Source organism: Puma concolor, chromosome A2 (genome assembly GCF_028749965.1).
Source record: "Puma concolor isolate L17-30 chromosome A2, mPumCon1.1.hap2, whole genome shotgun sequence".
NCBI classification, from domain to species: domain Eukaryota; kingdom Metazoa; phylum Chordata; class Mammalia; order Carnivora; family Felidae; genus Puma; species Puma concolor.
Genome location: NC_141668.1, coordinates 19,149,505 through 19,163,264, shown reverse-complemented (window position 1 = coordinate 19,163,264; position 13,760 = coordinate 19,149,505). Strand labels below are relative to the sequence as shown.

The following is a 13,760-nucleotide window of genomic DNA, read 5'->3' as shown; positions in this document are numbered from 1 at the left end:
CTGTGCCCCGCAGGGACTGGACGACTGGCCTGGGCGGAGGACTCGGGGCGGGGGCGAGGGCCCGGCCGAGGCGGCCCAGAAGGAAGAGACTTCGCAGACGGGCCGCCCCCTGCGGGAAGTGAGCGCGCGTGGAAAGACCGCGCGTCCCAGAAAATGAGCTCCTCCCCACACTGCCTGGTCCAGAAGTGAGCGTGGGAGGCACCCCTTGCAGACACAACTTGGGGCTTAAAAGTCCTTCCCACTGAGAAAGTCACTGTGCCTGTCCGCAGACCCGCCCTGCGTGGCTGGGCGTGGAAACGCCTGCTTTTGCCTCGTCTGCTTCAGCCGTGGAAGACACAGGAAGCGCCCATTAGATAATATGTGTGTGTGTGTGTGTGTGTGTGTGTGTGTGTGTGTGTGTGTGTGTGTGTGTGTGTGTCTTTCCTGAAATTCAGGTTTCACTACTCAGGTCAGCACGTTGGTGTGCCTCCTATGTCCATGCGCCCATTAGATAATATGTGTGTGTGTGTGTGTGTGTGTGTGTGTGTGTGTGTGTGTGTGTGTGTGTGTGTGTGTGTGTGTGTCTTTCCTGAAATTCAGGTTTCACTACTCAGGTCAGCACGTTGGTGTGCCTCCTATGTCCATGTTAGGAAATAGAGCCAGGATTTATGCCACGTTTTCCAAATTTGGAATTGTGACGATCCCCCCAGGCTGAAACTTCAGTCTCTTAATACTGAAGGTGTCATCTCTATTGCATGAGTTATTTGCTCTCTGTAGAGAGGAGCATAAACCAATAGATTCGAAATTGGCAGATTCCTTTGGTCTCTCGAAAAGAATAGAGTCTTGGCAAGGAATTTGGTATTCCGTTGGCTTAACCCCTTGGGAGGATGTTTGCATGGAAGGAGTAGTGGTCACCGCCAAAACAACCTTCGGAAAGCTATTGAGATTTAAGTAAGAATAATCGAATATTAGAACAGAGACAGTATCTTACAGAATAGTAACCAAAATCTAAGGAGAAAAGTCTGTTGTAGTCATTTGAACTTTTGGTCAATTGAAAACTAAAGCAGAAAAAAATTTTTTAAGCTATGCTGTTAGATATCATTGCCTGAGTAACTATAATGTTCCTTTGACCCATGATCTTTTTATTTTTTTCTTTTTACTTTACTTATTTATTTATTTATTTATTTATTTTTGAGCCATGATCTTTTTAAATGCCTCAGGATCATTCCGAATTTACTATGCTGTGCGGTATTGGGAATACAGGATGTGAATGATTTGGCCGTGTAGCCTGGAAATTTCTTTTTCCAATACATTATTTACTTGATTAGCCTTTCCTTGTGATTTTTGCCTCTTTTTCATGGAAATGGAAAATGTCTTCAGTTTTTTGAAATTGAATGTCTAATTAGCTGTGTCCTAATATAGCTTTTAGAGAAGCCTGTTGTCACTGTTAATTAAATACAATTGAATAAAAGGTTGGGGTACTCATTTAATGTAATAAACACCTTCAACTTAAACAGAAAACTGTCAAATAAGTTCCCTAGAAATTGTTTTACAGCCTACCTACATGATAAAAGAAATTTCAAGCCAGATATTGCCAGAAATGTCAGAAGATTCAGAAAAGGAAGACTATTCAGACAGAACGATCAGTGATGAAGATGAATCAGTATGTTTTTCTCAACTTCATTCCACTTAATTTCAGATAAACCTTATGTTATAAAATATAAATTTCCCGGTAAAAATATTACAAAATCAGTTGGATGTGAAAATCAACTCGATGTTTAAATCACTTGTCACTGAAGTTGGAAAATAATTTGAAAGCCAAGATATTGCTGTGTGCAGTATGCCCTGTCTAGAAAGAGAACCTGGATTGGTATTGTTGTTTAGAAAATATTTTGGCTAAGATTCTTCTGAGTTTTACTTAAAAGTGTGTATAAAATCATTACTAAGGTTTTATTTTTATAACTCTTCTTCACTTACGTCTGTGTTACATCATAATATTTATCATAATACTGCAGCCTCCTATGTTCTAAATCTACTGTTTGTCACCATAATAGGTTTAATTTGGCTCTGATGTAACAAAGGGACACGGAAGAAGAAGAAAAAGGGAAAAACAAAGCACAGTATTTCAAAAGAGTTTGCCTGGTTCTAGTACATATATCTGAGAGATTTCCTTCACATTTGAGTAAAATATAAATTACCATGTATCTAAGTTAAGGTCCCAAAATAAGCTCCCTATTAACCCTCTAAGTCTATGGCTTTTTGTGCTTCTTTTCTTTAAACTTTATTCATAGTTTAAATTGGGTTGCCAAGTTTACCAAGAATCTTTAAACTTTATTCCCTCCCTGCAATCATTAATCTGACCTTACCCAATGAAAGAAGGAGGATGAAAGATAAAGGCTGGAAGGTTTGAGGATATTTGAAGTGTTTGGCACTTTGAGACCGGTAGTCCCTAATAATCCTTTAATTTTTTTCATTTATTAAAGATTAAAAAGAGGCACTCAATTCTCACTACTAAAATAGATGTAAAAATTTTCTGGATTTGGAAGCTGTTGGTTTTTAAAAGAATATTTTAAAAGAATATTTTAAAACTCTTTTTGTTTTAGGATGAGGATAACTTCATGAGATTTATAAGTGAAGATATCCACCAGTGTGCACTTTTAACAGGTTTGAACTTATCCATATTTTCTTCCTTCCCTTTATGATAAAACCTTGAGTGAATAAATAGCAAATGAAAAATTCACTCAAGGTCCATGAAAAAGAAGAAAATGAAGAAACTAGAAAAAAAAGATTGAATAATATAGGAATGTATTCTGATACTGGATAAGGATAGAAAATGTATCCACTCTTATAAGAATCTTTTGGAGCTCAAACTGTGAAGGTTTTAGGTAAACCTGATATTGAATGAAACTGAATAAATATGAAGGACTACCCTTAACATAAAGATTTACATAGGCATTTCTTTAAATAATTAGCTCTTAAATTTACAGTATGACTCGAGTTACAGTACACAGTGTTTTTAAAGTACATTTTTATTTTTTTTAATGTTTATTTATTTTTGAGACACAGAGACAGAGCAGAGCGTGAGTGGGGGGAGGGGCAGAGAGAGAGGGAGACACAGAATCTGAAACAGGCTCCAGGTTCTGAGCTGTCAGCACAGAGCCCGATGTGGGGCTCGAACCCACGAACTGTGAGATCATGACCTGAGCCGAAGTCCGACGCTTAACTGACTGAGCCACCCAGGCGCCCCTACAATACATCTTTTTTTAAATGAAGTATGCTTGTACAGAGTTTTTTTAATAAAGTCATTCACTTGCAAAAGTACATATATGTGGAATCTTTGTGTATGCTTGATTTTTAAAAAATGTATACATTTAGAGTTTTAAAATAAAATATTTCTTCTAAATATCCACATATCTATCACAGAGGATCTGAAATTGAAGATAAGGCCTTAATTCTTTTCTTTTTTCTTCTCTCTCTCTCTCTTTCTATCGTAAAAGTCTTTCGAGATGCCTACTATTCTCAGTTTGGTATGTATCCCTCTAGACCTTTTTCTTTGCACTTACACACATATCTATGCCCATACTCATAAAATATTTGTAGTACTAGTTTATGGACATCTTGCCACCCTTTTTTGCTTTTTAAAATTTTGCCAATCTGTTGGAAAAAGGGAGGTAACTCACTGTTCTAACCAGTGTCGTCTTTATTGCTGAAGAAATTGAGAATTATTCCATAGGCTTGTCTATTTGTTTCCTCTTATAATGAATTCCCTGTTATAGTAATCATTTGTTAATGTTGCTTCCATGACTTTGAATTATTTTGATGTTAAGTTTATCATTATTCATTTGTGGCTCTTTATTTTTAAATCTGTTTAAGCTACAGAGGCTTTCCCTACCCCAACGTCATTATTATAATCATATAAGTTTTCTCTAAATACTTTGAATTTTGTATTTAATTTCTCTATAATTTACACTCATGAGCAGTATGAGATATTGATCTAATTTTATTTCCTAATTCATAGCTACCTTGCCATTTTGAGTCATACTGTAAATTAGACAAAATGTGGTCTCTTCACATAATGAAAAACTAGATGCTTAATAACTGTTGAAAAAATGGATCTAAATAACAATCCTGAGAAGTAGCAGGGAGTATTATTATTCCTTATTTACATATAGTAAAATTTATGTTCAGAGAGGCTGCATTAGCCAAGAAAAATCATATAGAAACAAAGTGGTGGAATAGAACTCAGTTGGTCTGACATCTAGTCCAGCTTGATATATCTGTTATTGTACAAAAATAGCCCAAAACTAAATCTAGGTAAAAAACCACATTTTAGAGGTAGGAGAGCAAGAGGAGTCAGACAAATGGAAAACGAAATATGTGAAAGGGAGAAAACAGGAAAGTATAGCATCATAAAAGACAAGGTACATGAGGGGTGATTATCCACATCAAATTGATGCCCCACAGTTATCCCATTGAAAGAGACAGGGCCTCTGCGCTGCCTACTTGTGTTGTATTCTTTGTGAATTATGTGCTTTGGGGTTGTGTCACACAGTGACCCTAGAATGAGCACTGAGAAAAATTTGTGACAGAGTTCACTAGCAACCCTTGAGAATATTCTTCCAGTAGGCGGTGAGGAATTATGATCGTGGACAAATCGTCACCTCAGTGTGATTAAGTTTAAGAAGACTCGGCAGTAAACAGTTTGCTAGAATAATTGCGAGAAATAAATGTTTTTGGAGTAGCACGGAATTTAGCATAAAATAATAGTATCTGAGGTCAAAAACTACTTTTTAGCTATTGTAAAGATCAATTGTTACAAAATTTCAATAGTAATTTTTATTTATTTTTTTTTTTATTTTTTAGAGAGAGAGGGAACAAGGGATGGGCAGAGGGAGAGGGATAGAATCTTAAGCATAGGCCGACTCAGGTCTCCATCTCATAACCATGAGATCATGACCTGAGCCAAAATCATGCGTTGGAAGCTTAACCGACTGAGCCACCCAGGTGCCCCAGTAATTTTATTTTTTAAGTGCCATGAATTATAATATCCACAGATATTTAGAAATTAATGGTATTGGGAGGGAAAAAGGAATGTATTAAAAAATTATAGAAATTGGGGCTTTGCTTCTTATCACTCATGATTGTGTTGAATCTTTTTTCAGCTAACTCTGTTGGTGACCCATTTTTCCCCCGGACTACCCAGATACTGTTGGAATATCAACTAGGGAGATGGGTGCCACGTCTTCGTGAACCACGAGATTTGTATGGTGTTTCTTCTTCTGGTCCACTGAGTCCAACACGGTGGCCGTACCACTGTGAGGTCATTGATGAAAAAGTCCAGCATATTGGTATGTTCCTAGATGTTTTTGGAATTCAAATATTAGCATACTTACTTTGCCAAACTTAATGAGGAGACTCATGGTGTTAGAACAGTGCGTTCCAACAGGAATATAACATAAGCTGTATGTATCATTTAAAATTTTCTAGTGGCCACATTTTAAAAAAGGAAAAAGAGGCCCCTGGGTGGCTCAGTTGGTTGAGTGTCCGACTTCAGCTCAGGTCATGATCTCATGTCTCATGGGTTCGAGCCCTACATCGGGCTCTGTGCTGACAGCTTGGAGCATGAGCCTGCTTCAGATTCTGTGTTCCCTCTTTCTCTCTCTCTGCCTTCTCCACTCACACTCTGTCTCTGTCTCTCAAAAATAAACATAAAAAATATTTTTTAAGGAAAATAAATAAGTGAAATTGATTTCAAAAATATATTTAATTTAGGGGCGCTTCGGCTCAGTCGATTAAGTGTCCAACTTCGGCTCAGGTCATGACCTGAGTCCGTGAGTTCGAGCCCCACATCCGGCTCTGTGTTGACAGCTCAGAGCCTGGAGCTGCTTCAGATTCTGTGTCTCCCTCTCTCTTTGCCCCTCCCCTCTTGAGTGCTTTCTCTCTTTCAAAATTAACATTAAAAAAATTGTTTTAATATATATTTTATTTAAGCCAAGTATATCCAAAATATTTTGCATTCTTTTTTTTTTTTTTTCATATGAAATCTTCAAACTCTGGTGTGCATTTGCACTTGCATTTCAGTTTTAAGCCACATGTGCTTAAAAGAGGAACTTAAAACATGTGCCAGAGTTTTGTAATTCTCAACAATTCCAAATAGCATGACGGGTCCAGTCACATTCAAACTGTTATGTAGAGTGAGGTTGCAGACAGAGGGTATGCCAGATGGCTGTGTAATCTTGCTCTTTTTTTCTCCCTACCTCTTTCTCCTTCTTCTCCTGCCCTACCACCACACTGAGTATCTTCCTTCTCCTGTGTGTCTTTATCCTCTTCACCTTCTGCCTTTCTCCCTTTTGCCATTGCCCTTCCTTTCTTATTTTCTATCTTTGTGCCCCTTTGTCGTTTTTCTCTCCTCTCCCACTTTCTGCTTCTTTCCTTCAGTGTATGTTTTATGGACGTGAAGTGTGCATATTTCAGTGAATATTTTTATGTTTCTGTATGTGTGCGTTCTCATATTTAGTTTTCATTCAGTGGCTTACAGCCTTATCTTCCCAATTCTCACACACAAATGATAGAAACATTCCTATCAGCACTTCCTAATTGCCACTGTTTTCCACTTTGTGTTAATTATAGCATATTATAATGCTATAATAATATTATTGCCATGTAGAGATATTATTAGACATTCACTGGTGGGTAAAATTAAAAACCATCTATACTTACTATAATTGTCTACACTTACTTAAATTAGATGCTACTTACACATTCTTATAAACTAACTTTTCTCTTTATATTATTTGATGGAGAAAGGGTAAAGGAGAAGTCTGTCTCCCCCTCTCTGAACTCTCTCTCTCTCTCTCCCTCCCTCCCTCCCTCCCTCCCTCCCTCCCATTCTCCCTCTCTCTCTCCATCTCCCTCTCTGTGTGTGTGTGTGTGTGTGTGTGTGTGTATATATATATATATATATATATATATATATATATACACATATATGTATATATATATTTATTTACATATATATGTATATGTATATATGTATGTATATATATATATATATATGTATATATATGTATGTATATATGTATACACACACACACACACACACACACAGGCTTCAGATGACTTCTAAGTCAAAAGTTCCAGCTGAGTGTTTATGCCCCTGTGGTCATATGGTCAAGCCAGGCTGTCTGATTCTGCCAGATGAAAACCACCAGTAGATAAACTGCCCATGGTGGGTACCAGGGGAGTTTCAGACTTTAAATAGCACATTATAAATCTTAACTGTCCTTATCTTGGCCAACTGTCAAAGCTAGATGTCCATACTTCCCCAGATATAAAAATAGAGCTTTTCTGCTTTAGCTATAAATGAACTCTGTCCTACACAACTATATATCTTGAAAGTCTTTCCACATCAGCTCACATATATCAGTCTTTTTTTATATAAATTGGTTTATTAGATTTAATTGGATAAACAATATTTTCTGTAACTGCTACCTTATTAATGAATTTTAGATGTCTCTAGTCTTTGGCTCTGACAAACAGAACTACATGAACATTATTTTATATGTGTCCTATTGTGTGTGTGTGTGTGTGTGTGTGTGTGTGTGTGTGTGTGTGTGTAGTGTTGGAAGTAAATGCCTAGATTTCCGGTTAAAATAATACTGCCAAATTGCCCTCCAAGAGGAGCTGTAACAATTAATATGAGCATGGTTGAGGTCTTCAAGATTACCCTCAGGTTCAATGATCATAGAAGGACTCCTAGAACTCAAAAAACTGCCATACTCATGGTTATGGTTTATTACATTGAAATGATACAGATTAAAATCAGCAAAGGTTAAAAAAATCAGCAAAGGTAAAAGGTACATAGACTAGAGTCCAGGATAGATCAGGCACAAGCTCCAGTTGTCCCCTTCTAATGGTGTCTTTTGTACAGTGTTTAATACTCCCAGCCATGTGAGATAACACATGAAGTATTGCCAATCAGGAAAGCTCATCCAAGCTTTGGTATCCAGGATTTCTATGAGGGGCTGGTCACGTCTCCATGGAGTATATATATGGTTGGCCTTAGTTACTCAGTCTCTAACCTCTCCTGTTAAAACTGATAGCATATGGTACAAGTCCCTCTACCATAAGTCACATTAGTGTAAATTATCTGGTGTGACCCAAAGCCCCAAGTAGACGATAGACTCTTATCAAACAGGATAGTCCAAAGTCTGAGAGGTTATCTTCTAGGAGTTTTACAAGGGTCTAACTTTTCTTTGGTATGTGCAGAGTTTGGACAACCCAGGCCTTCTGAGTTAATCCTTCATTACACCGTAAGAAGGCGTGTTTTTCCATATACCCATAAACACTGTTTAGTTCCCTGATTTTCAACAATCTGGTGTTGTTTGCTTTATATATGTTATTTTTTAATTTATATTCTTTATTTATTAGTGACATGGAATATCTTTACATATATTTATTGGCTATTTTAGTTTTTATATTTATTTTTTTGTGGTAAGAGCACTTAGCATGAGGTCTACCCTCAGCATATTTTTAAATGTGCAATACTGTATTGTTAACTATAGGCACAATGTTGTTATAAATCTTACTCATCCAGTATTATTGAAGCTTTAAATATGTTGATTAGTAGCTCCCCATTTTTCCCTCCTGCTGGCTCCCAGCAGCCACCATTCCACTTTCAGAGTTGGACTCCGGAAATTTTAGATACTTTATGTAAGTGGAATCATGTAGTATTTGTCTTTCTGTGACTTCATTTAGCATAATGTGTCAGGGTTTATCCATGTTGTTGCATATTGAAGGATTTCATTTTTTAAGACTGAATACTATTTCTCTGTGTGTGCGTGTGCATGTGTGTGTAGCACATTCACTTTGTATCATTTGTCCATCAATGGACATTCAGATTGTTCACACATTTTCACTAATGTGAATAGTACTGCAATGAATATGAGAGTGCTAATGTCTCTTCAAGATCCTAATTTCAATTCTTTTGGGTAAATACCCAGTGGTTGGACTGCTGGATCATGTGGTAGTTCTGTTTTTAACTTTGGAATTTCTATACTGTTCTACACAGTGTTTGCAGCATTTTTTATTCCCACCAACAGTGTACAGGGATTCCAGTTTCTCCACTTCCTTGCCAGAACTTTTTTTTTTTATAATACCCATCATAATAGGTGTGAAATGATACCTCACTGTGGCTTTGATTTTTCATTTCCCTGAAGATCAGTTAACAATGCAATCCCTATCAAAATCCCAATGGCATTTTCATAGAAATAGAAAACAACTCTAGGTGTGCCTGGGTGGCCCAGGTGATTAAGCATCCGACGCTTGATCTCAGCTCAGGTCTTGATCTTAGGGTTGTGAGTTCAAGCCCCATGTTGGGTTCTGTGCTAGGTGTGAAGCCTACTTTAAAAAACTAAAATATAAAAGGAAGGGAGGAAGGAAGAAAACTGAATGGGAAAGGGAACAGAAGTGAAGGGGGAAGGGAAGAACTCTAAAAGTCAGATGGAATCACAAAAGACCAGATAGCCAAATCAGTCTTCAGAAAGAAGAACAAAGCTGGAGACATCACACTTTTTGATTTCAAAATGTATTACAAAGGTAGAGTAATCAAAAAAGGACAGCACTGGCATAAAGAGAGACCTAGAGGCCACTGAAACAGAACAGAGAGCCCAGAAATAATTCCATGCATATACAGTCAATGAATCTTTGAAAAGAGTACCAAGAATATACAATAGAAAAGGATAGCCCTTCAACAAATGTTGAGAAAATTGGATATCCACATGAAAAAGAATGAAATCGACCCTTAACATCTTACAGTATGCAAAAAAAAAAAAAAACCTCACAATTTATTATGGATTAAAGACTTAAACATAAGACCTGAAACTGTAAAACTCCTAGAAGAAAATATATGGAAAAAGACCTTGCTATTGTCAATGATACCATGGATATCATGCCAAAGTACAGACAGCAAAAGCAAAAATAGATAAGTGGGACTACGTCAAACTAAAAAGCTCTGTGTGGCAAAGGGAACAATCAAAACTGAAAAAACAACCTATGGAACAGGAAAATATTTGCAAACCATATGTATGATAAAGGGTTAATCTCTAAAATACATAAGGAATTTCTACAGCTCAATAGCAAAAAAAAAAAAAGTAACCAGATTTAAAAACAGGCTGAGGACTTGCATAGGCATTTCTCCAATTGACCAACAGGTGTATTCATTGGCTTTTTATGTCAACTGATAAAATTCTTTGCCCATTTTGTTACTGGTCTCAAAAGTCTTTGTATACTGCTTTCTCTTAAACCCTGTCCAGCCACCGTGGAACAATCCATAGCTAGCTTGCTGGGTATGATGAGCATAAAGCAGAGATGAACCAAGATTAGCCTACATCGTTTAGCCACCAGCCAAACCTGCAGCTTATCAAAATAAATGAGTGAACCTAACCCACCAGAAGAATCATGTAGCTGAGATAAATAAATGATTATTGTTTTGTGTCACTAAGTTTGGGGGTGGTTTCTTAAATAGTAAAAACACATATACTAGCATGGTTAGGAGTTCAGTCTCTGTAATAATAAACTATGGTCCACAGGCCAAATCTGGCCCATTATCTATTTTGAACCTTCTATTAATCATTGAAATGTGGAACATAAATTAATCTTGGAAAAGGAATATCTTTTATAATCAATACCCAAAGAATTTCTTTTAATAAAATACTATATAGGTCTGGGAGATATCAACAGATTTTCTAGTCTCAGACAAAGTTTACAGGGATAGCCAATGATATTCCATACACAGACGTTAGGTTAATTCCTCCAAGAATTAAACAGGCTCCTTTTGCATTTAAGAGAGGAAAAAAATGAAATAACTTTGTAACATCAGTAAGAAAACTCATCTTCAAACAAATTGCATGTACAAATATATAAATGAGATTACTATATTCTTTTTAAAAATTTTTTTATTTCTCTTAGAGAGCACGAGCTCTGAGCTGTCAGCACAGAGCCCGATGTGAGGTTCAAACTCACAAACCATGAGATCATGACCCGAGCCGAAGTCAGGATGCTTAACCAACTGAGCCACCCAGGCACCCCAAGAAAAGTTATCTTCAAACAAATTGCACACACAAATACATATATGAGATTACTATATATTTTTAAGGGCAGTATATAGTGCCTTATATCTCAATATGTAAAATTCACATGTTCTTTGATTTAGCATTTCCACTGCCAGGTATCTAGCCCACAGGTCTTCAAACACATGAATCGAGGCATATTATAAGTAATGTAGTATAAAGAGACTGTTAGAACCAAAATGTCCATCAGTAAAGAAATGACTGTAATGTCTGTCAGTGGTCAGGTAATGGCCATCCATATTAGGGAACTCTACACGGCTATTAAGAAATGAGGGAGATCTATATATATTAATAAAAATCGGAGAGGCTGGGTGGCTCAGTCAGTTGAGCAACCGACTTTGGCTCAGGTCATAATCTCACAGTTTGTGAGTTCAAGCCCCGCATCGGGCTCTGTGCTGACAGCTCGGAGCCTGGAGCCTGCTTCAGAGTCTGTGTCTCCCTCTCTGACCCTCCCCCGTTCATGCTCTTTCTCTCTCTGTCTCAAACATAAATAAACATTTAAAAATTTTTTAAAAGAAAAATCGCTAAGATATTTGGTTAGGTGGGGTGGGAAAAATTGATGATCAGTTTATACATGAAGTGATATAATATACAAGAAGAGGAATTGTAGTTGACTCCCAAGTATCCATTTCACCTCAGTTAAGTAGTATATGTCAGTTAGTCCATGACACTGTTTTACTGAAAGCCACATTTTTCTCATTTTACAACAGTAAGGGATCCAACCTTAGGAGGACCTCAGATCTGAAATGACAAAGTAGAAAGACATAAATAAATTGTGCCTTGAATGGCCACTGAGCCACTGATTGTACCAGACCTTGAATCCTCTCTGTTTCTAGATTTCTAAATATATAAGATAATAAATTACTGTGTAAGCCAGTTTGCCTTAAGAATTGTTGTTACTTGTAGCTGGAAGCATCTTTATGGGATAGTTGAAAAAGACAAAGCCTGAAACTAAAAACCCAAATGTTCATATTTAGATCTGTGCGATGAATTATGGATAATTCTTTTTCTTTTGGCTTAAAGTATATTTTTAAATTTTTATACAGCAAATTTGTTTAATAAAAAATACTTATCAAAAGCATCCAAATTAAGCACCTTTAATTCAAGTTTTATTACTCCTGAGATTTTCTGTGACTCTTAGACATCTGTTTTGTAAGATCACTTCCTTCTACTACATGTCTGTCATCAAAAAGTGGGATAAACCAAAGGTGAAGGGCAGGTAAGTCTTACAGAAAAAAGAGAAAAAAAATGCAATATTCACTGTCATCTACTTAGGCTTTTAAATCAGTGCTATATGGGTGCTTCAGTCAGTTAAGCATCAGACTTCAGCTCAGGTGAAGATCTCACGGTTCGTGGGTTCAAGCCCCACATCTGGCTCTGTGCTGACAGCTAGGAGCCTGGAGCCTGCTTCAGATTCTGTGCCGCCTCCTCTCTCTCTGCTCCATTCATGCTCGCTCACTCTCAAAAATAAATAAACATTAAAAAAATGTTTTTAATAAATAAATCAGTGCTGTAAATGGTTGAATCAGTACTGGAGCTGTTAATTTTCATTGCTTTTCCTCCATAAAAAGATGATAGGTATAGTACAAATAAATGTATTCTACAGATTTGGATTTACCATCATGAAAACACTTTCTAAATTTATATTTATTGACTTTCTGAGAAACTAGTAGTCTCTTATTACCAAGAATAGTATCATTTACAGATTGGAACTTAAACTAACGAAGTCAAGGAGGGAAAACACCAAGCAAATACTTTAAAACAAAATATTTGCTAGTCTTACAAGTGTCACATTCTAAATTTATTTTTGCATAGAGTTTATAGCTTGAATATAAGCTCTTTTCAGACATGTCTAGGCTTGTCTGCTATCCTGGTAGTTAGGGCCTCAAGAGTCTTCTTTAACATGAGAGGTATTTTATTTTTGTTTTTGTTTTTGTTTTTCCTTAAAATGAAATGTATGGTATAGGGCTGAGGGCATAGTGTTATCTCAGTATTAACCCTCCAAGCTAGACCTGAAGACAAAGGAGAAAGGAGCTGAAGGCCAGAGTAAAAAACTTCACAAGATGATGCAAGAGACACAATGGCACAAACAGCACTGATTTGGTGCTCATGTGACATAGTAAATGCTAACTAAGTCTCCTGGGGACATGACTTTGACCCAAGGAGAACTCAAAGCAGTGCTGTTTTGTTTTGTTTCTTGTTTTTTGTTTTCCATTGAGTATTATGTTAGCTGTGGGTTTTTCATATATGGCATTTATTATGTTGAGGACATGTTCCCCCTAAACCTCCTTTGTGAGAGTTTTATCATGAATGGATTTTGTACTTTGTCAAATGCTTTTTCTGCATCTGTTGAAATGATCATACGGTTTTTATCCTTTCTCTTGTTGATGAGGTGTGTATCACATTGATTGTTTGGGAATATTGAATTACCCTTGTATCCCAGGAATAAATCCCACTTGATCATGGTAAATGTATTGTTGGATTTGATTGTTTATTTTGTTGAGGATCTTTGCTTCTGTGTTCATCAGAGATATTGGCTTGTAGTTCTCTTTTTTTGTAGCGCCTTTATCAACTTTGGTACCAGGGTAATGCTGGCCTCATAGAATGACTTTTGAAACCTCCCTTCCTCTTCTATTTTTTGGGATAGTTTGA

At 36.7% G+C, this 13,760-nt stretch overlaps 1 protein-coding gene across 1 annotated transcript in view; it reads left to right on the top strand.

Moving 5' to 3' along the window:
• The first annotated feature begins 526 nt into the window (after positions 1-526).
• The window catches only part of AGBL3 (AGBL carboxypeptidase 3), a 74,099-nt gene continuing 60,865 nt past the window's right edge, over positions 527-13,760 (top strand). Inside the window, 4 exon segments of the mRNA XM_025929866.2 lie at positions 527-1,642; positions 2,583-2,643; positions 3,477-3,506; positions 5,142-5,327. Of these exon segments, the coding sequence (XP_025785651.1) occupies positions 1,544-1,642; positions 2,583-2,643; positions 3,477-3,506; positions 5,142-5,327 (376 nt within the window). The 5' untranslated portion in view covers positions 527-1,543.